The 23765-nt window shown below is 34.8% G+C and overlaps 1 protein-coding gene across 4 annotated transcripts; it reads left to right on the top strand.

Moving 5' to 3' along the window:
* Positions 1-449: 449 nt before the first annotated feature.
* Positions 450-23520, top strand: LOC145691127 (uncharacterized). Of its 4 annotated transcripts, none has more exons than XM_081766859.1 (3): positions 450-654; positions 18752-19368; positions 22135-23520. In XM_081766859.1, exons 2-3 carry the CDS (start codon positions 19016-19018, stop codon positions 22799-22801), a joined length of 1020 nt encoding a protein of 339 aa, XP_081622985.1. In that variant the 5' UTR covers positions 450-654; positions 18752-19015; the 3' UTR covers positions 22802-23520. The 4 variants fall into 4 exon arrangements, with proteins under 4 accessions (XP_081622985.1, XP_081622983.1, XP_081622984.1 ...); XM_081766857.1 differs by having other exon boundaries at positions 450-676; XM_081766858.1 differs by having other exon boundaries at positions 450-679.
* Positions 23521-23765: the final 245 nt, after the last annotated feature.

Below are 23765 nucleotides of genomic sequence, written 5' to 3'. Positions count from 1 at the left end.
AATAATTTTCACATTATTAAATCGCATCGGCATTGAAAATACAATTAGAATAAGCTTTTATGTCGATTTCCCAGAAAATTCTGACCCGGATTCTGGACTGTGTTGTCCAGTGGCTATATGGTCGGCTTCGGCAAAAGATCCAAACTGTTATTAAAGTTTAAGGAGACGATAAAGGATCGAATCCCGAACTGTTGTAAATGCCCAAGCCCTCCTATGGAACTGCAGGACACGAACCACATACAGTAATAAGCTGTTGTAATTTATTTTGTCATCTTTGGTAATACTTTGGGCGTTTCAGATATCCTACACATATTTATTCAATTTATGCAGAGTCGTTATGAAAAAAACGATTAGCATCATATTAGAAGTCTGAATCCTTCAGGAATTAAATTTTAGTCAATCTCTCTAGTTGTACTCTAATCAAACTTTCGGAATGAGGTTCACAGAATAGAGACTATTTATTCCACAAGAAGAAGAAGACGTAGTAACAATCATATGTTTGAATCAATATATTTTAGTCTTGTGTTTTCATGAACAACATCATATAATACGAAATAAGACTGATGAAAGTTTAAGCTTAACATTTTTATGGGTAAAAATGTAACTTATACTTTTGCGATAACCGTCTTCAGGATCTGAGTATTCTTCATGAGGGTATATTGACAGTAAAAAAAAGGTGGTAATTATAATGTTACTTGCACTTTTTAACAGCATAAAGAGTACTAGCCTCGTCATTTTGTTTATGAAAACTGATGAATTCAACTCCGTCCTATAAGGAGCTAAAAAGAGTAGAGAAGTTAACTTCTTGCTTAGCGTAGATTCTTGCACTTAAAGTTTGTAGTGTGTTTACGAAGGAAATTTGATTCCCAGTATCTGTTCACAGAACTCACGGAAAAGCTCCCTTATCCGTATGTGGATAGTGTAAGGGTCTTTGTCGTGCGAAACCTCGATTCGATTCCCGGGTTGAGCTATGTGATTCGGATTCGATCTTAAGTAGTAGGTGCTCATCTTATAAAATTCCTGTTAAATGCTGAAGTCCGTGCAGTTTTACTATACGCATCCGTATTATACCTGGGTTAATTTCCAAAGTTGGACGTTAGATTCCAGCAAAATTTTGAAAGATATGGATAATTCAATCGTTTGTGTACTTGATAATATATAAGGGTCTCCAAAAAAAAAAATGTTTATTTGTTATATATAAGCGGTTACAAACATGGGACTATTCGGCGAGCGGAGGGAACTACTTCGCGCAAGATAACCGAATAGTTCCATTGTGGGAAAGTAACGAGCATTTATATTATCAACATGGCGGCTAATATACAGAAAGGTTGCACGAGATGTAAACTAACAGTTTTAGAATTTGTGAAGCAATACTTTGATTAGGAGCAAAATCTTTTAAAACTTTGTAAACACCATAGATTAATGAACCTAATAACAAATTGCAGACGATTTCCTGCTGGAGATAGGGCAGCTGTACAAACCGAAGTACTAAGGTAAGTTGAAATAAAATAATAATAATAATAATAAAACTTTAATGAAGACTGAAAACAACATACCTAAGGGGCTCTAATCCGCCTTCACTCGCTAACGCTCGCTCGGGAATACTGTGTAAATTAAATAGTAAACTTTGGTAAAATAAAATAAATAAATAAATAAAAGAACGAACCTAGCTGCTAACCGATATGGGGTACCTCAGTTCTAGATCATAACCTAACCTTTCCCTCGCCTCGAGATGTGACGAAAGGAAGCATAAAGTTAGTTAAGGACGTACAAATTGAAAAATTATAAATTTTAAGAGATTTAATTAAGATTTTGGTAGAAAACTATTGACGTCCAAACGTCCAACTTCAAAATAAGTGCGATAAGTAGTAGTAGTAGTAGTAGGAACGAGTTAGAAGCCACGCAGAGCTTCGTTGGGTTCTGTTCTCGACATAAAATGAGCAAATTAAAGATTTTCCAAAATTTTTCCTTACATTTTGAAATCTGAAGATCCGTATAGTAAAACTGCACCATAAAATCAATTCAAACAGCATTAATCGAAAGTAAATGCGTTATAAATTAACGATGAATTCCGTTAGGCCCTGCCTGCGTTTGAACGCAATAATAATGACTTATGGTTATATTAAGTTAGTTTAAGTTTTAGGTCGTTTCGTTTACTTACCCTAGTATGTTGGTTTGGATCGGCAGAGTTTATGAAAACAACCCTAGATTAATAAATAAATAGCAGGCCAAAAAATTGAAAATGTGTAAGAAAAAATTTCAAATATATGAATGATGAGCGACAAATTTTCTGAGGAAAAAGTATATTTGTAGTGATTTCCCTCAACTATCACGGTCCCTTCAGCTCTATCTACTTTAGTGGGACTCAATATAGTTAAGATGCTGTCTCCGTGCGCAAATGTCCTGAATGTGGAAATTTATTGATTATCAATAAATTAATGTAATCACTGAAACTTACTTGCAGTGTTGACTTCAAGCTTGATCTGCTTGATTATTTTAAAAGAACAGGTCTAGCATTTTTTATATAAAATGTTACAATTTCGGTCATTTCTGTTTACATTAGGTTAGGTTAGTGTAAGAAAATAGAATTTATCTTATTTCTGCTAATATTAGAATAGCTCAGATTAGCTTAGGTTACGTTATATTAGCTGCATGTATTTAGGTAAGGAGATTTAGATCTAATATTAGGTCTCCAAAGGTAAGGAAGTAATAGTGACTGAATGTGGAGGCCGCTCGTCCGCGTTTGGTAGTCTAGTCCCTGCTAATTGTAGTCCGTGTTCAGAACAGATAACCCCAGGTATTAGGACAGCAGCCCTCTTGAGCCAGATGTATTCTAATAAATTAAAGTTGAGATAATATGAGTTTTCATGTATTGAAAACGTAAAATATGCTCGGTAAATTATCTTGAAACTTGTGTAATTTTGAATATTATGGATAAATAAAAGTTAAACTTATCTGCTAAACAAATAACCAAAGAGTAACGTTTTTGCAGACTGCCATGCCTTCTATGTCGTTTCATTGCCTTCACGTATTTGTTGTCCAATGTATTTGTGTTAAGAGGGTTGCGACTGTCGCGCTCCCTAATTTTTTTCCGTCTTCTAGTGGTTTATGTTTACCTTTGCGTAGGTGGACGTGGCATCTTGTAGCAACGTCTCTTTGGGTTTGTTTGTCTTAATCTAGCTATTTCAGGGTTAATGGAGTTGGTTGTCTTCCTCCAGAACTTCGCTGACTGTTTTGTTTTCACCTCGTCCAGCATTGGGAAAGGAAGGTTCTCGTGGATTTGTGTTATCCTGGTACCCTTGGAGTGGCCAGTGATAGGTCTGGCTGCATGTTGCCATGTGTTGTGTGCATACAACATTATGGGTCTCAGGCAGATGGTATAAATGTCTCTTCTTTTACAATGGAAGTGAAGGGATAAGTAACAGTAGGAAGAGTGCACATAAGAATTGTAACCCTTTTTTCGTCACTGTTTGTAGATATTCGGCGAATGCCAGTCTCCGGTCTAGGGTAACTCCCAAGTATTTTGCTTCTTCCTTGAGTGTCAGTGCAGTGCCATCTATCACGAACCAGATATTTAGTTTTTCTGAAGTCGACAGCTGCTGTTTTCGTTGCGTTCATCTTAATTTTCCAATTTATCGTCCAATCTCTCAATAGCTGAATATGTTGCTGCAAATAGTGTTGCGTAGTGGATGTTGGAATGTCAGTGTCGTCTGCAAATGTGGTCGTTATTGTGTTGGAGCTGGTTGGAGATGTCAGCTGTGTGTACTGCATACAACAGTGGTGAGATGCAGAAACCTGATTGTGTAACTGCATAGATTGCACGCAGGAAAACTAATATATAAGGGACAGAATTAATTTTACTATATGCGTTAACAGAATAAACCATATGATACATTAACGGTAAAATAATGCAAAGTATTAGATTATGATTCGTTATGCCATTAGAGTTTCTTGCAAATGAACAATCTATTTATAGTCACCATCTTTATGCAATGTTATTGACAAAATAATATAATAGTTCATAATAATAAGTGAAATCTTTCAGTTTGACGATCCACGATTATTCATTTTAAGTTACAGGATAAAATAATGGAAAATCGTTGTGTAATAATGAAGAAAAATCTGTTAAGAGCTAATTCGCTTTCTTCCTTTCCTCAAAATTCGGCCTAGTTTGGACACGGTACACTCCTGGGTACTGAAGGTACTCCTGGCTACCCAACTATAAACTTGAATTATATGTGCGCAACGGAAAAGAAAAAAAAATTAAATGAAAAAAATAAAAAGACATCTGTAATAATGAAGAGAGAAAGAATGAAAGAAGAAAACTTTCGATGAATCAGGATCTTTCTCTCATTGAGACCACTCCTGGAAGTACTGTAACTGTTATAATAGAATTCACGTTTATCTCTTATATACTAAATATCACTTGCAAAATATTAATTATTAGCCTTATAACTAAGGATATTTCAATCTCATAATGCAAAAACTAGTACTGCGTTAATAGAGGGCAAACTTGAATTTATTATTATAAAGAACTTCAACGACAGAGCTCCATGCACGGGGAGAAAAAGACTGAAGCACACTTAGAAAATTCTTATAATTAAAAGAATCTATGTTGAAAATTTCGTCTTAATTTAGTTCTCAGATCATTTTTCTTTTCTTCATCAGTTTCAATACGTTAGAACAAATTTTATTACACCTCCTAGATCTACAGAATTTCTTCAAGGTAAAGGTTAGCTAATTGTGTACAGTACGAATTCTGTTTAGTTAATCCAAATTCTTAGTACAAGTACGTTCCGAAAATTCTTTAAATCACATAAGATAAAGCACAATTCCAATTATATCGACTTCATTTATAAACATAACAAATTATTGAGTTGGCCAAATTAAACTTTGAACACAAGTTAGTATTAAATTTCGCAATTGATTTTAAGCTTGTATTACGTCACTCATATAGAAAAAGGATGGTAAACTTTCTTGACCTGCTGACATACAATAATGGTGAAAATAAAAAATGTAAGATAACTATTACAAACTTTCACATTATACACATTACTTTGGTTCACAAATTTAAATACAATTTTCACCCAACAGCTTTCTTAATGGCGGAGCACCCTATGAAAGTGGCAGAGATGGAGATAGAGAATGGCCGGGCTCACAGAAACACACTGAAGAAATGAAATATATTTCTCTCTCGAATGGGCAACCTGTCCGTTTCAGGCGCAACACGTCTCTGCACACGTACATTCTTCAAGTACTTAACTATTCTTGCCCATAGCCCCGTAGATTTCAACCTCTCTAGTCTCACGTTTAATCACAAAATTTTCAACTATTAATTATGTCTGCCGATTATTAGCTTCTTACGCTATGGATGCGAGTAACCGGGGTTAATTATCGAAAGCATGAATGTTAATAATGTGTCAGCAGAACAGAAAGGAAAGCAAACGATCTCAACATCACCCCAGATTTATAGCTCTATATGTTGAAATTTCTAGGAGAATCCTACCAGCACCAACAGGGCCAACTTGGGAACCTTGTACAAAACAACTATTAGAAACACTAATACTAACATAACTATAGTAAATTATTTAAAATAACAGAGGAAAGAAAATAAATTAATGTAAAAAAAATAGACATGAATTTCATATGGAGAGGTGTTATCCTATTAGTAAATTAAGCGTTTTAAATGTTGACGAAGTAAGTAAAGGGAGAATGACGAAGTCTATCACCCAGGCGAATGAGGACCTGTGTTTTACTGGAAATTAACTACATTAAACGATGTTTTTAGGTTCCATTATTCACAGGAAACATAAACTATTCTCACTTCAAACATTGTAACTTAAGAATAAACAGGCCTAATTACATTATATTTTATCCCTCCCCTTTTTTTCTTTACTTGTGAACATCCGAAACTCTAAGGATGTTTGTAATTCTAATTTTGAAAATTTTATAACAATTTATAGAATGTAATCTGTCAATAAATCCAAAATCAAAATTTAACCAGCAACAGTCACTTTCTCCAAAACACCTTCATACGCTTGGAACCTTCGGACTCACATGGCCTCCTTAACTTCGGAGCCTGATCCTCTAAATCTATTTCAGCCGCATTACAAAAAGAAAGGAAACTGATACTACCTTGAGATCCTGAGCGCTGCGGAATCGAACTGGGTAACTTACTAGTCCACCGAAGGAAACTAACTTACATGCCTGAAAAGGAGCACGTGTGATCTAATCGTGATCTCAGGTGATGGGCTATTTGTCCTCATCAAGATAAAGCCAATGGCTGACTCATTCTGCTCACTAAAAATTCAAAACAACTCTTCTTAAGACAGTGAAGTTCGTTCAAGTTCTATAAATTAAGAGATTAGAAAATAGAGGTCACAAAAAGACTATAAAAATACAAATCTATCTATCTATATATATATATAACATCAAAATAACTCAGAAAAGCAGTAATAACAATACAACGAAAAGATAAGCAACAAATCTCCACTCATGTTAACTATTCGAATGTTACAAATGAAAGTGGGAATGTAATCAAGAAAGACCACATTATTCTTGAGAACTAAAATTTTCAATCAATGGTAAACGTGCTCCCAAGTATAAGTGTTATAGATATGCTACAAGAGAATACGGTCTACAAAATAATTACGCTTTACGCCAAAAAATGAATATACATATAGTATATGTTAATCTCCGATGTGCAAGCCAGTCAAGATCATTCCTCTCGGCAGTTAGTACGTTAAAGTCAGTTAATACAATTGTTAATGGGCTTCCAATCCTTTTTCGCAATGAAAGCGCATCCATTTAAAGAATAACCGACAAGTCCGAAGCACGGGAAAAAGCGTTCCATTGCAACATCTCCCAATAAGGCGTTCCTGGCCGCTCTCTCCAAACACACATTTACCCGAATTAGTCGGGAGGCAGAATCTGGAAGTCTTCAAAATTAGGAATTTGATCAACCCGCAAGAGTAAAAGCAACCGGTGGTCCTATATCATCAAGTCCACTCTCCTGATCATTTTAGACCGCCGGTCGTTTGATACGAGCGGAGGTTCTCTCTCCCCCCCCCCCCCTTCTAATGAAGCTAATAAATGAGAGTTTCAAATTAAAGGCCATATCTCCAAAACGAATGAAGATATTAATGAATTTTTTTTCCCGTTTTATCTGTAAGGAGTCCTCTACGATTTTGTCTATTCATGCTTTGGATAGACTCAACGGTTTTTCGGAAAATTTAACAAACATTAAAAACTGACATATTTTAACCTTATATATATGCTCTGTATCTCACCAATGAGTTGAGATATGGAAAGAACATCCCTAATTAAATTTGCAGATCATTAAATTATCTTTACAACGGTACATATATCGTTAGGTTTACTTCCAGGAATAGCCCTACAGGAAGGTAAGTTTGAAGGCAAGTGCGCTTTCATTCGAATGCTGATGCTGCGAATGTTTCCACTGAATTTCAGCTCACGACAGTCAATGAAGGTTTTGTATCCGAAATAAAAGCTGATTCTTTTCCAATATTTAAGAACAGTTCTCATCATTCTTTTTTGGGCTCTCCTGCACTGTCATGATCATTTTTAGATCCCTGGTCAAGTGATACGACAGCACGATAAGGATCACAAAATTTTGAGATAAGAAAAGATGTCTTTTATAATGTTGAAATCCATTTACAGTTGATATTCAGGATAATTCCGAATTTCCATCTCTATTTGTGTGCGACATTTCCACCGGTCGTTGAAAATAATTCCTTATTTCTTTAACTAAAATATTTATCTTATCATAATGAAAAAGCAGAAAATATAAATAATGTAAGAAAATATGTAAAATGTCGTAAGTGAGATGGGCAAACACCACTCACCACCCACTGATATACAGGGTGATTGATAACATCATTGTACATCTCAAGGGTATTTCTAGAATCACGAATGTGCCTGTATTCTCTCAATGGTCACTTGATTAAATACTTACTAATTACTGGAAACAAGCAAAAGTGTAATAATGTTCTATAGTATCACATCAAATCTGCGCAAAATATTTGCAAAATTACATAATTCTTTAGTCTTTTTAGTCCGCATTAGATGAATCTTTTTTTGGTACATAAGTGTTTGTAAGTATATTATAACACTTGTTCCCATTACAGCTACAGGTTTTTATGCTGTACAGCTACTGAAGCTCAACACACTTGCATTTATTTGTGTAGAACATATGTTTACATTTACAGGATTTTAACTCTAGCTAACTTCTAGGCATCGATTCCTGAGTGGTCAATTTTCCTAAGCGGGCACCAATTTTCATTCGTAGTTTGCCAACCAAAATGTTCGGGTTGAAGGTGGTCAATATTTGAGACGCTGGTGTGCTGCCAAATGTATTGTTTAAACAGGACCGGATTAACCACTAGAGGCCCGGGGCTAGAATAAATATGGCCCCTGCTGACTTAATCTAATACATTTCTGTGAAAGTACAGTGGGAAAGTTAAGGGAATATGTTTCATAATTTTAGTCATATTTTATTTTATGATGATCATTAAATCTTCATTTTCTTTTAGATACCCATTTTTCATTTTGGTCAGGGTAGAAGTCTTGTCCACTTAGAGTCCCGGGGCTATAGCCCCTAAGCCTCTCCCTTAATCCGGCCCTGCAATTGAAGGTGTGCTTGTTAGATGTTAAGTACTAAAGCACCCTTCATTGGTGGAGGATGTTTTTCTTTTTGTTTCTTTTTTTTTGTGACCGACCAAATCAGCACAGACAACACTGATCGGAGATTTTTTTAAATTGGTGTAAAGATTCACCACAAGTTCTTCTCTATGTTCTATCGCCTCATCATCCACATTACCAGATCCTAATTTACTTAACAAGTATGATTTTTAAAATATACATTCCAATGCTTTCATATTTTTTTTTTTTTTCAATTTATGTGAACTAATTGGTGGTGATTTGGCAAATATTTTTGTAAAATGTGTGTAAATACGGCGTGCTCACAGGTTGATAGTTTATTCGGCCCCTATAATTTATTACGGTACAGCTTAGCGCTGCCCGGCACACACCATCCTTAGTCGGCTACCGTAGAGAACTCTCTACTCTTCGCTCCCAAATAATATAGCTTTGCACTATATTATTTGTGGGTTCAGAAAGTTCGTCCCCGCGACAATCGTTTAAGGAAGGCGCGATACACCTTACCGTAATGGTCCAGATTCGGACGGAATCACCTGAGAGGAGACCTAAGGCGTGTTATAGAAAATAGATGAGAGCATCACCCACTTTCATAGATTGCTCGCAAGTAATTTAACAACCACGTTCTCACCTCGTCATGCAATCTAGAAAAAGAGAAAACAAACAAAACTAAATATTTAAGTGCCGTTTATTATCAATAGATAAACGTACCTGTAACATATTAAGTATTTTAGATTTCGTTGCCCCAATTACGTAGTAAGTTCGTAGATATGCTTTAAAATTACTCACAAGAACAGTTTTAGTTCACCATGGCGCGCCTACATTTGTGATCACATTTTAAGTAGATACACTAGGAATCCGAGATAATCTTCTTGTAGAAATTGTCCTTTCTTCCAATTTAAAGAATTTACTAAACTGTCTTTCCTGGCAGACGTGATGACAGCATTATGTTGCAGCTACTGTTGGAGAAAATGACTTATTCAAACATTTTTCACAATAGTCGGTAATCAGAAGTCCATTACCTTCAGGTGCACCTTGCCAAGTCCTTCTTGTTACTTATAATCTTCATCACACCCCTTCTTGTTATGAAGTACTACTTGGGGCTGATTTACTTTAATGAAAACTTACGTAAAACCACTAAAATATTCATATCAGCAACGCTATTTTTACTGATAGTTTATACACTTTTGCGAATATTGATGTCTCTTTTGAAAGTATATTAATATCTATATATTTTCAAAGTACATTGGGGTCAAGACTTGACTTTGTTTTAGAATTTTGTCAAGTCATCGTTTGCACACACACACTTACATCAAAAACCGACTATTGCGTCTCAAAACACTCCTTTCTTTCCTTTTCTTCTACTCTGTCTTTTAGCACCACCAGGCGGCAGCACGATCAATGAGAAGCATACACCACACAAAGCGTACGAATTTAGATGAACGTCACATAATGCACTAACGCAGAATTTGCGTTTAAGCGAAAAATATATTAAGCAAAAATTTAGTACAGTTACATTGGCGGTCGAAAGGAATGTACGTGCACTATTGAATAATGGTAAACGTTCATGAACCCTGACTGTAGTTTCACTTCAATAATCATCACTGTTCCAATGTCAATATGAACATTAGTTCACTGGGAATTTTATAAGAACTTTCGTCGAGTTACACTTCATCAGATGAAAAAGTTTCATTTAACGTAGAAAAATGACGAACGCCTGGGGCATTTATACGCATACATAAAAGTTTATGGGGCTTTTATATGTAGTCTTTTTTTTTTTTTTTTTTTTTTACATTCGCCACTATCACTAAATTAAACATTTATACGTGCATGACTCACAATTGATATACAAATAATTCTCATGATATACCTTTGATATTTGAATTACAATATCGCTATATGCGCTCTTATTATTAAAAATAACAAACATTATACGAAATTATGGCATAATTTAAACATAAAATATTCACATTACTTTACGATATTATGCAAAAAACTATACAACATGAACAAATAATCATTATGAATTACTCAACTTTTTAAACAAATATTATTTGGATCATATATTTCAATATTCCACAAGAGGAAATAAACAAACTTATTCTACACACATTATACTTAAATTGCATAAATGACGAAGCATACTTGCACTTCTTACGCTATTCTGACAAAAAAAGTTACGGAAAACAAAATCGTTATTCACAAATACAAGGATTACACATCATTAAAACATAATAACTACATGAAATAAATTTATTACCACTCTTTTGTACTGTTACAGTAAGAGTGAGGCCGGATAGAAGTAAGTCTGCCACACTTTTAAGCTAATAAGCGCCTATCCACTTAAATTTTTAAGTCTCCCTTCGCCATTATACATTCATAGTTTCATTCCACCCCTTTGGAATGGCAACAAGACCTTCTAGTGAGGTAGGAGTATAAAACAACATAGAAAAATGAACCCAAAGGTTAAAAATAAATGAGGGGGGGAGTTGCCATTCATAATTCAATACTCGTGTTACAGTATCCCACGGACACACAAAAACTTACTCTCACTCTAATAAAATTAGAGCTTATCATCGTTTATATTAGTAATAGTACATGAATGCTAAACAACTCACTTTATACAATTGGTGGTTTAAGATCTTATTGTTAGTTTCGAAACTTGTCGCAAAGTATCAACAAGACAATACAATAATTCATGTAAACGAGAGTTTTTAACTCATATTTCTTTTACATATGAATACTAATGAACAACATTTTCATACATATTAGTATTTAGATAATAATCATATCCGTGACTTTTTTTTTTTTTACACGTCACGTCTGTTTAGCTTAGGATTCAGCAAATGATTTAGAGCTAATATAAGAGTACGATACCGACAATCTAGCTTATCATTTAAATATTGCAAATATGTGTCACATTTTAATAGCTCTTTCAACAACAACTGAACATTAAACTTATTACTTTCGCTCTCGTTGAAAACAGATAAAAATAACTTTCGTTATATTTAAAAAAATTCACATTTACTTAAGTTTCAGGTTCACAAGAATCAATTTTTTCACTACTTTCTTTTACAGACTCAAATTCTTTTCATGAATATGTTTCTTAGCTAATTCTAACCAGATGTTCCTAATTTTCTGAGTGGGTCTCCGCACTCTCATACGATCAATAGAATGTACACCACAAGATTCTCCAGTTAAAGGAACTACAAGTTCAAATACTTTGTCTGAGATTTTACTTTTACAAAACAGTGGACCTTTGTAAAGCATGAAAAACTTACGAATCTTTTGTCTACTGCTGAACTCAAATGTGATTGCAACAAGAATACCAAATCATTTTCTTTTATTTTATATTTTCTTTCTTGGGATGCATTATATTTTTCGTTTCTCTTTCTAACTTTTTCACTTCTGCGATAGTCAGCCATTATCAGTTTATTTTCCCAATTTACAGGTTCACTTTCATCATAGCTTTCGTTAGTTACAATGCCAAAATGCTTCAACACAGAATGGTTTGCTTTTACATTTAAATGAAGGCTAGCAGAGCTGACACCTAAACCACTACATACAGAATAATTCAACAAAATGATAATTTGATGTGTGTATCTCTAAACAGCGATTTCAAAAATAATTTTAAAATGTCGACAATTCCAAAATCATTGCAAATATCACACATTGCAAATAATCAATTCGGCGGAAGATAATAATCTATTTAACGTACGCCTACTTTTGGTTTCTCTAACTCATGAGTAATTTTGTACGGTTTCATTTGCCAAAACATCATGTACGTGAAATCGCAAATAATCAAATGGTTTCTAATCATGACTTTACTTTTAAAACACACAATTTATACATGCACTTTGTTTTTCAACCCTGCAGATGGCAACATTGCATAAAATATTGCTCTTTCTTTTGCATGTTAATGCACTGAACTGCTTAACTTTCACTTTTTTAGCATTAAATTTCGCATCTTTTAATTTTTCATTCATTATGGCAACACTGCGTTGATACTTGGATCGCATACCAAGTTGTGAATTAAAACTGATTTACGTTAGAAGATTGATTCACTAACTTTTGAACTATACCACAATCTTCACAATTTCTTCCTTTCTTTCGAAAACTTTTAACGCGCTTTATTAGCATTTTTCGAAATTTTAATCAATCACTAATTTGACTTTTCATTTTAGATCGGTTTTTTGATGCACCTGCATGTTTGGTTTTTTTCATTGTACTGACGCAATTAACATACGGTTTTTTATTAACAAACATCTTTGACCTACATTTTGTTTTGCATTTATATTTACTTTTGGTTCTTACCAGTGCGTGTGATTTGCTCAACAGCCTAACGGACGTTTTCTGAAAAACTTTACAATTCTTAACATTTACAAATGATCCGCGGTCTGCACCTAATGCAACAGCTGATTCAATACTTAATGATCTACTATGATCGCTACATTTCAAATTACTGTCATTCGTGCAAGAACTTTCGGAAGACAATTCAGAGACATAAGCAGAATCATTTTTGCGTGTACCATGCTCTATCATTACACTACGATGGTATTCAAATCTACTTTAAAGATTGGAACGCAGGACCTTGTTTGAGAATTTATGAAAGTTATGCAATAAGCGGAATAATTTCTTCACTTTCTTACGGACTTTATGCAATTTTGTTTATTTTTCTTACCGAAAGTTAGTAAATGAACGCGCTTTTTGACAAGTTTGCTACACATACGCTTTACGCTACTGAAAATTTCACGACAAACTAGACTTCTTTCCATGAGACAAAGTTGTTACTACAATTGGAAAGCTTACTGAACTCAAAACTGTTACCTTTGATTTTTAAATGTACAGACATCGTGCATACGAGTACAAAGAAAGTTATTCGTTTAACTTGCTTAACTTGTACTTGACTGACAACTAACTCACAACAGTGCAGATTATTTCGACATGACCTAGTTTAACAATCGTTACATTAACAAAATAAAAGCAACTGGTGCGAACGGGGATACATTCTAATTCATTAAGCGGTACACTACCTAAGACACCTTCAAATGTTTGCGATAACAAGTTACCAACGCGCATTGAGGTCTCTTTGCCTCGAATTTCATTACAATAAATGACGACATTAGTGCTGTTTTTCGCTAAACGGTATGCACACAGCTCGTGAATGTTATTCAACCCTTCACACAATACACAATTTTTTCCTACCTGTCGCTTTTCAACTGTTTTCACACTAGGAGTGTCTGCTACAGCAATATGACAACAAGAACTTTCGTCAATAACTGGACTCGGAGTGTTCGCATATTCTTTACCTGTACTAGTAACTACAACGCTATTTACTTCATTACTTTCTTTCTCTTGTGACTCAAACTTATTATCTAACTGTATCGAAAATCGTGTAACGCTATCTGAACCTGCACGATTGATTTTGTCTACACTTCGTTCTAAGCTCTTTTTCAATTTAACAGAGGATTCCTGTAAGGTTGATACCCCAATTGTAATACCGTCAAAACATTTTTCTAACTATTGTTTCGTTTCATTATGACATTTCTCTACTTGTTGCTGGATTTCACTGTGTCTCATTATTAACATCATTGAGTTGCTGTTTGATATCATTAACACTACCATTAAGTGATTGCATTTGTTGCTTAGTGTCATTGACAACATCGTTAATTTTATTAATACCTTCAAGCAAAGTTTGCAAACTTAAATTTTCACTTTCTGCCATGACTACACGTTACAAATACACAAACACAATAAACACCAATAATACTTTCAAGTTAGCGCATATAGTATATCATGAGAAATGAAACCTGTCAAATATTACAACACCTAGGTCCTCTCCCAGATGCTACATCCGTTACAGACCAGTTAATAATAAGGTGAATTATTATTAATTGATCTGTCCCTGAGAGGGAACGCCATTCTATTACGGTACAGCTTAGCGCTGCCCGGCACACACCATCCTTAGTCGGCTACCGTAGAGAACTCTCTACTCTTCGCCCCCAAATAATATAGCTTTGCACTATATTATTTGTGGGTTCAGAAAGTTTGTCCCCGCGACAGTCGTTTAAGGAAGGCGCGATACACCTTACCGTAATGGTCCAGATTCGGACGGAATCACCTGAGAGGAGACCTAAGGCGTGTTATAGAAAATAGATGAGAGCATCACCCACTTTCATAGATTGCTCACAAGTAATTTAACAACCACGTTCTCACCTCATCATGCAATCTAGAAAAAGAGAAAACAAACAAAACTAAATATTTAAGTGCCGTTTATTATCAATAGATAAACGTACCTGTAACATATTAAGTATTTTAGATTTCGTTGCCCCAATTACGTAGTAAGTTCGTAGATATCCTTAAAATTACTCACAAGAACAGTTTTAGTTCACCATGGCGCGCCTACATTTGTGATCACATTTTAAGTAGATACACTAGGAATCCGAGATAATCTTCTTGTAGAAATTGTCCTTTCTTCCAATTTAAAGAATTTACTAAACTGTCTTTCCTGGCAGACGTGATGACAGCATTATGTTGCAGCTACTGTTGGAGAAAATGACTTATTCAAACATTTTTCACAATAGTCGGTAATCAGAAGTCCATTACCTTCAGGTGCACCTTGCCAAGTCCTTCTTGTTACTTATAATCTTCATCACACCCCTTCTTGTTATGAAGTACTACTTGGGGCTGATTTACTTTAATGAAAACTTACGTAAAAACCACTAAAATATTCATATCAGCAACACTATTTTAACTGATAGTTTATACACTTTTGCGAATATTGATGTCTCTTTTGAAAGTATATTAATATCTATATATTTTCAAAGTACATTGGGGTCAAGACTTGACTTTGTTTTAGAATTTTGTCAAGTCATCGTTTGCACACACACACTTACATCAAAAACCAACTATTGCGTCTCAAAACTCTCCTTTCTTTCCTTTTCCTTTTCTTCTACTCTGTCTTTTAGCACCACCAGGCGGCAGCACGATCAATGAGAAGCATACACCACACAAAGCGTCGAATTTAGATGAACGTCACATAATGCACTAACGCAGAATTTGCGTTTAAGCGAAAAATGTATTAAGCAAAAATTTGGTACAGTTACAAATTCATGTTCTATTAAAGGAGATAGGATACAAAAGTTAGGCGAACAGCAAGTACTTGCTGATTCGGAGAAGTATTGAAGATCGAGATTGTCCACATCCTCAGCAGTGGATATCTTTCACTGATTTGTCTAAAAACAAATCTGACCTCGCAACGTTTATTTCTTTAAAGTTGACCAGGTTCTGTAGGCAAACATTGAAAGACGAACGGTTTGTTATCATATCAGTTGGAATTACACACTTACTTCATGTGGAGTTATCACAGAGAGAAGACCTACCATTTCTGAAATCTAATCATGAATAGACTGATACGAGAATAATACTTCACATATACCACGCTTCCAGCTGTGATTGTAAGCAGCTGCTCATTGACTACGAAAACCGATGTTATTCGTCTCCTTATACATTTGTAAAACACTTAAGCCAGAAGAAATATGGATGTTTACTAGAACGGCAATAAAATTACAATCTATTCCCATCCACAGAATTGTGAATGAGCTCAACGATGAAATATGCCATTCCTTGCCAGCATTCCATGTACTTAATGGAAGCGACACCACCAATCAATTCGCAGGAATTAGCAAAAAGATTGCACGGAATGCATATTTTTAAAAAAAATCATACTTTCTAAGTAACTTAGGATCTGCTAATGTGAATGATAAGAAGATAGCACGTGCAGAAGAATTTGTGGTAAATCTCTACACCGATTCACAAAAAATCTCGTCCAATGCTATCTGTGCTGATATAGTCGGTCACAGAAACCAGACCAACTTCCACCAACGAAGGATGCTCTAATGCCTAACATCAAACGAGCACACCTTCAAACACAGGGCGGATTAAAGGAGGGGCTTAGGGGGCTCCAGGGCCCTGGAACTCCAGCTGGAGAGGGACATCTACTCTAAATCACAACTGGATATCTAAAAAGAATCATAAATATCCAGTCATCATCATAAAATAAAATATGACCAAAAATATGAAACATGTTTTCCCACTGTACTTAAACAGAAATGTATTAGATTAAGTCAGCAGGGGCCACATATTCATTCTAGCCCCGGGCCCCAAGAAGGGTTAATCCAGTCCTGTTTAAACAATACATTTGGCGGCACGCCAGCGACACGAATATTGACTACCTTCAACCCGAACATTTTGGTTGGCAAACTACGAATGGAAAGTTAGTTCCCGCTTAGGAAACTTGACCACTCAGGAATCTATGCCTAGAAGTTAGCTAGAGTTAAAATCCTGTACATGTAAACATATGTTCTACGCAAATAAATGCAAGTGTGTTGAGCTTCAGTAGCTGTACAGCATAAAAACCTGTAGCTGTAATGGGAACAAGTGTTATAATATACTTACAAACACTTATGTACCAGAAAAAAGATTCATCTAATGCGGATTCAAAAGACTAAAGAAATATGTAATTTTGCAAATATTTTCCGCAGATTTGATAAGATAATATAGAATATTATTGTACTTTTGCCTGTTTCGAGAAATTAGTATTTAATCAAGTTCGATACAATGTCCTCATAATTAAATACAAATATAGTTTTTGAGGTTTCTGCAAAAACTTTTCTAAAGTGACCATTGAGAGAATACAGATCCATTTGTGATTTTAGAAATATCCTTGAGGTGTACAACGATGTTATCAATCACCCTGTATATCACCTGTGAGTGGTGTTTGCCCATCTCACTTAAGACATTTTTATATATTTTCTGCTTTTAATGCCAACGACCGGTAGAAATTTGGCACAGAAATAAAGTTGGAAAATCGGAATTAACCTGAATATCACCTGTAAATGGATTTCAACACTATAAAATACATCTTATCTCAAAATTTGTGATCCTTAACGCGCGGTCGTATCAATTGACCAGAGATCTAAAAATGATCATGACATTGCAGGAGAGCTCAAGGGAGAATGATGAGAACTGTTCTTAAATATTGGAAAAGAATCAGCTTTTATCTCGAAAAACAAACCTTCATTGACTGACATGAGCTGAAATTCAGTGGTGACATTCGGAGCATCAGCATTCGAATCAAAGCCAACTTGTCTTCAAACTTACCTTGCTGTAGGGCTATTCCTGGAAGTAAACCTAACAATATAGGTACCGTTGTAAGATAATTTAATGCTCAACAAATTTAAGTAGGGATGTTCTTTCCATATCTCAACTCATTGGCGAGATACAGAGCAAGAAAAAAATATTATGGTCAAATTAGTCAGTTTTTAATGTTTATGTTAAATTTTCCGAAAATCCGTTGGGTCTATCCAAAGGACGAATAGACAAGATCGTAAAGCACACCTTACAGATAAAACGGAAAAAAGAAATTCATTAATATCTTCATTAGTTTTAGAGATATGGCCTTTTATTAGACACGCTCATTTTCTAGCTTCAGTAGAGGGGGGGAGAGAACCTCCACTCGCATCAAGTGACCGGTGGTCTGGAAATGATCAGGAGAGTGGACTTGATGATTTAGGGCCACCGGTTGCTTTTACTCTCTCGAGTTGAACGAAACCTAATAATCACGTGTTCTGCCTCCCGACTAAATATAATGAGTTGTCCTGCCTTTCATCAGACCGATGAAACAGCCTTGTGGTTGTAGGCGATGTCATTTCACCAGAATTTCTTGTAGTATGTTGTGTTTACTGAAGGCATTCTGCAGGTTTCTGGTAAAGCTGTGTGAGTCGGTGTTGGTAAGCACACGAGGTAGCGAACTCTGAAGTGAATAGCCGAGGGTAAGCTTAATTGCTGTTTAGTAGTAAATACTGAACACAGGTGATGCAGACTAAAGTTATTATTCGACGTACTAAAAGTTATTAATTATCTACACAATAAAAACATATAGTAATAGTGTAAACTTAAAAAAAAAACTACTAATATAACTTTTTTAGTAGCAATGATCGATCTGTATCTTTTCTGTTCCGAGACATGTACTATTTGTAATTTATATATATTTTAAAATGTATATATTTTGCAGGTAACTCGCCACGTGTAACGATGTAATTCACAGATGTGGCGTGCTCCAAACAACTGCTGTTAGACAAGTTATTTCAACACATATATGAGTGATAAAAGAACAAACGGGAAACTAACTTTTAAGAAAAATTAATGGTGAAAGAGTGCCGTCTAGGGAAAATTCTGTTACTTTTTCTTCATCAGACTTTTACTATTCTTTATTTCTCCTGAAAGAAGAAATATGATTTCTTTACGAGCCAAAAGTCTTAACAACTATATATAAGAAATGGATCCTGATTGTGTATATGTACAGGTCCAAGCAGAATTTAATGAAAAATACTTCCTTTCCGAAGAGCTATCTGCTAGCGAATACTATCGAAAGTCAAAGCAAAGACCCACAAATATTCTTGAGTCCGTTATGCAGAAGGACTGTCATAATGATACTACTTCTCCTCCATTATCACCATCTTCGGACGAAAAAGTCAATGATCCCGTATCGACTACTGACTTTGAACAAGAAGAAATTGAATACAAAGACGACGAATTGTATGGTGATGCTACAGACTTCTTAAGTATATCAATGAAGGACACTGCTGAAGAGTATACCTTTCCCACTGATGCTGAAATAAGAAATGAAAGGTTTGTAATCTAATTATTTTTCAACGTTAACAATTATATATTGTTCCTGCTCCACGATAAATTATAGAAAATATTTTTAAAACTATTACTTTTTTGCAAACCCTTTATACCTAGGTATTTACCTGTTTCCTTACCTGTTTCAATGACATTAGTTTTAACAAAAACACGTTTCTCATTGCTGCTTTTCCTTGTATTCCAATGTTGAAAGTCAAGTTGGCTGGTTCTCCAACAAATATCCATTGCAACGAAATGTTAACCACAGAATGTCTTTCAGCTATAAGCAAGGGAAATTCACGACGTAATTATCTTAAATGGTGGTCCTAGGGAGTGGAAATGGTACTACTAAACTTATTCCATTTAATAACATTCGAGAAAATTTGTTTCCAATTAATTGAATGTGTTCTTACACTGAAATGGTAGAAAATGATGCTGCCTTACGGGAGAGATTTTAGTTGGTATTACATTCATGAAATGTAAATTTCACGAAAAGGATTGCATGTAAAAGTGCTATATCATTTTCTGTGAATTGCTATAATTAACTATAGCTGAGCGGAAATATTAAAATCATTTAAAACAATAGCTGAATTCGAAAAATGTTTGCAGGAAATGTGGTTTCTGATATAAGTTAAAACTAAAAATTAATATTTGATGTGTGGTTTGTCAGATCAAGACCGAAAATTTAGCAAGTACATCAAACTTAGTTTTTATTATTTTTCTGCCTGTGGTTTTTGTAGCAGTATCACAGATTTATATTTTCAAGATGTTTTTCATTTTTTAAATTTTATTAGTCTATTATATCTTCAGTATATTTGCAGCTATCTGTAGTGTCTTTTCAGACTCAAATATTTTAATATAAAAATTAAATTTCATAGTAGAAACATAGTGTTTACAAGATCACAACTTTTAAATATTTTTAAAATGTAAAGCATTGGGATCAGTAAGAAAAGATTTCTTCATAAATATGATTTTAGATATTTCTGTTTAAAATTGTGCGCCATATAAAATGACAAAAAATGTAATGGATATTCTGATCTTTAAGGATATTCGTAGCAAACCCATTTTGATTCAGAATTGATAATCGGATTCAAAATATTTTCCTGGTTATCACTTAAACCCAGAGAACTGCAGACCACCAGACAGCGATTCTTGTTCGTTATCAGTTCATCAGCGATCCTTGAGTCCAACTTTTTTTTTTACCTTAGCGAGTCTACAGATTTCCCATTCAAGTGCTATGGTATGTCTAACTTCTCTACAATGTTACCAACATTTTTTCGAGAATCCGCTTCCTATAATGTGCTTGAGGATTTCATCTCAGCATGATATTAGTTGGTGTCCAGGAAAATCAGTTTGCAATACTGTAATCGGAACGAAATTAAACAAACCAAAAGCGAATTTTATGTTTGCCGTTATTAGCCCAAATGCACTTGTACTGCGAGTTGTATAAAATGTAAAGAAAATCACTCACAAATTTATGGTTGTCGTGGTGGTTTTTCGAATGACTGTTCAACAACTCAGTCTCCCGGCAACTCAGTACCCTATCCTGTTTTCTGGATACATACGGAGCTTATGGCGTCAATGCGTGACCTTACTCTTTTCTTGTACTTTTTTCCTGTAGTAAGATTCCAGCCAGACGTAAAAGCGTACATTTTATTCCTATCAACCTAATATATATCATATCAAAACACTTCGCAATATTAATAGTTCAATTCCATTATAGTCATTTAGGAAAGCTGAAAACTGATTGCTTCTTCATTTTATAGGAAAATAAGTAATGCAAATTGAACTTTGGTGCGAAAATAACCTTAAATATTCTGGTTTGAAAACATAACATGTTTATGATACTATGGTAAGTCAGAAATTTAGCTTTACCATGGAGGCTCTAGACAATGGTTATTATGAAAGACAAATATTGTAGTACTTCGAGAATTAGAATGCTTACTATGTTTTTCAACGTTAGAACTAATGACATCGATGTATTTGATACCTCCTCCTGAAAAAATTGTCCTGCACATGGAGACGAATACACGCCTTTCCTCACTAGTTCTAGAGTGTGTTTTACAGTGCCAGAAAAAATGGAAATAACTGGGCGTACGGTCGATATTATGGAAGCTAGGCAAGGCGCTCAAACCGAGGGTGAAAAGATCCCGTCGTAAAGTGTGATTTTGTATTTTTGTTTACAAAACGCCGGAAGTGACCGCTTTCCGTAAACAGCACACTTCAGTCGTGGCAGTATCTGATAATATCACTGAACATTCGCTGTTAGAACGTCCATACTTTCCTGGCAAAGAATGAGTGGCTCGTCCGACGATTTTGCTAGCTCTGTAATAGCAAGATCTTTGTTAAACGTCCTCGAGTAATGTACGAATGGCTCGAGCATGTAACCAATGTCTCCCTTACAGCATTGCCTTGCGATTTCTCGACAAAATGCAGGGAAAACTAATTTTCCTTCCGAACTAGTTTCTTTAGAAAATGGATAAATGGTTAACTGTTAAAATGCTTGTGTTCAAAAACAGGCATGCTCCAGATAAAAAATATAAAATACTAAAATACTTCATGGAATTAAACTTGAGAAATAATGCATATGCATAAATGAAAAATTGATTCGTAATTTGTGCAAGTTTATCTTTAAATCCGTTGGTTTAATTTGACATTCTAAGAAATCAAAAAATATACCCGTTGATCCTTTCAACACATTCTTTTTAACAACTAAGCTGTTTCTGACCTCTTTGTTACGAAATTTGTAACTTAATATTTTCTTTCTTCCAGCACTACTAAAGTTGATGATTTCCAACAAAGTAAGGAAACAAGCACGAGTGATGTGCTTCAAGCAGAAAGTGATTCAGTTTGTTCACAATCGTTAGAGGCCTCTACTAAAACTGCAGAATCTACTATCAAGAAAATACCTAAAAACGAAAAGAGATATAATTGTACACAGTGTGATAAATCCTTCAGGCAGTCTCACTCACTCAAAGAGCATTCTTTCACCCATTCAGGAATCAAGCCTCATAGATGTGAAGTGTGTCAGAGAGGATTCATTCGAATCAAGAGTTTGAAACTGCATTTGAATACTCATATGGAGGTTAAACCTTTTAAGTGTACTATCTGTGATAAAGGATATATACAGGAGCGTCTTTTAAAAAGACACATGTATGTTCATGATGAAGTCAAACCATTCGCGTGTGAACATTGTCCAAAGTCCTTCATTCAGTCGTGGGAACTGAAAATTCATTTAACAAAGCACACGGGAGAACGACAACATGAATGCCAAGTTTGTGGGATGAAATTTTTGCGTGCAAGTACATTGAGAGAACATTCACTTAAACATAGCAGTGAAAAGTCGTATGTATGTACTATCTGCCAAAGTTGTTTTACTTATCCTAAAACTTTAAGGGCGCATATGCTTGTCAAACATCCGAATGAGACACAAGTTTAGATTATGAAAGTTGCATCGTGAATCAATTAAGTGCTAATTTACGAACGAGAGATCAAGGTGAATTTCTAAACGGAAGTGCAAGGGAATCGGATTGCTGTATGAACTGTGGATTCACGTCTTATTACATTGATAGTGAAAAGACACGTTAAATTGCACTCAAAGATGCGTACACATTAGGAGAATGTATCTACTATTTCTTTTTTGGATGGAATGTGTGTTCTAATATTCATTTAGTAGCAAAATACATTATCTGAAATCATGAACTTATTCGGGCGTAAGAAAGTTTCTCAAGAACTTGAAACTCAAAACAGATTACTTTACCCTTTTACATGTCGATGCAGAGGTTCCGTCGAATTTACCCATTAGAAAATACCATTTTAATAATGATCTAGAAATCATAATTGAAAAATGAAGCAAATGAAATTATAACTATCAGTAGCAAACACTCGCACCCATTTGCTTCTTCAGAAATACGCTATACTTGATTCTATTCCTTGTGGCGAAACAGTAATAAATGCTATCAAGGATAAAAGGTAAGACCAGGTCTGATTTAACTTCGATGCTGAAATGCGACGTTTCTTCGACAATACGACTTAACAAAATGACTAAGTTCCATATTTATTTTAGGAATACAAATTAAACCGACGTTGTAACTTTTCATGATGTGTGAAGTTCTAATTATCGTAAGATGTTTTGTTATTAAATTCCTGTCGTACATATCTGCGCAATTTTTCTTTGATTTATGATCGATTCATTTTTCCCTTCAATCTGAATATAATGAAATAGAGCATGCCTGATGGTCGACGTTTTCAGTTTTGTGCTACTTTAAATTCATCTCGTTTCAAAAACTATGCCAAAATTCTAAGTTCACCACAGCAACGATAGCTGATGAACTCAATATTTAAACAACCAAATCAACTTCACAATTATAATATTTTTAAAATATTTACAGAAATTCTACCTT

The sequence above is a fragment of the Thermobia domestica genome, chromosome 7, assembly GCF_964235325.1.
Source record: "Thermobia domestica chromosome 7, izTheDome1.hap1.1, whole genome shotgun sequence".
In the NCBI taxonomy this organism is placed as follows: domain Eukaryota; kingdom Metazoa; phylum Arthropoda; class Insecta; order Zygentoma; family Lepismatidae; genus Thermobia; species Thermobia domestica.
Note: the sequence above shows the minus strand (reverse complement) of the source record. Positions and strands in the feature narration are given on the sequence as shown.

Coding starts and splice junctions, on each gene's coding strand:
- LOC145691127 (XM_081766859.1), top strand. CDS start 19,016: ATGGATCCTGATTGTGTATATGTACAGGTCCAAGCAGAATTTAATGAA. Junction 19,369..22,134: donor GCTGAAATAAGAAATGAAAG/GTTTGTAATCTA, acceptor TCTTTCTTCCAG/CACTACTAAAGTTGATGATT.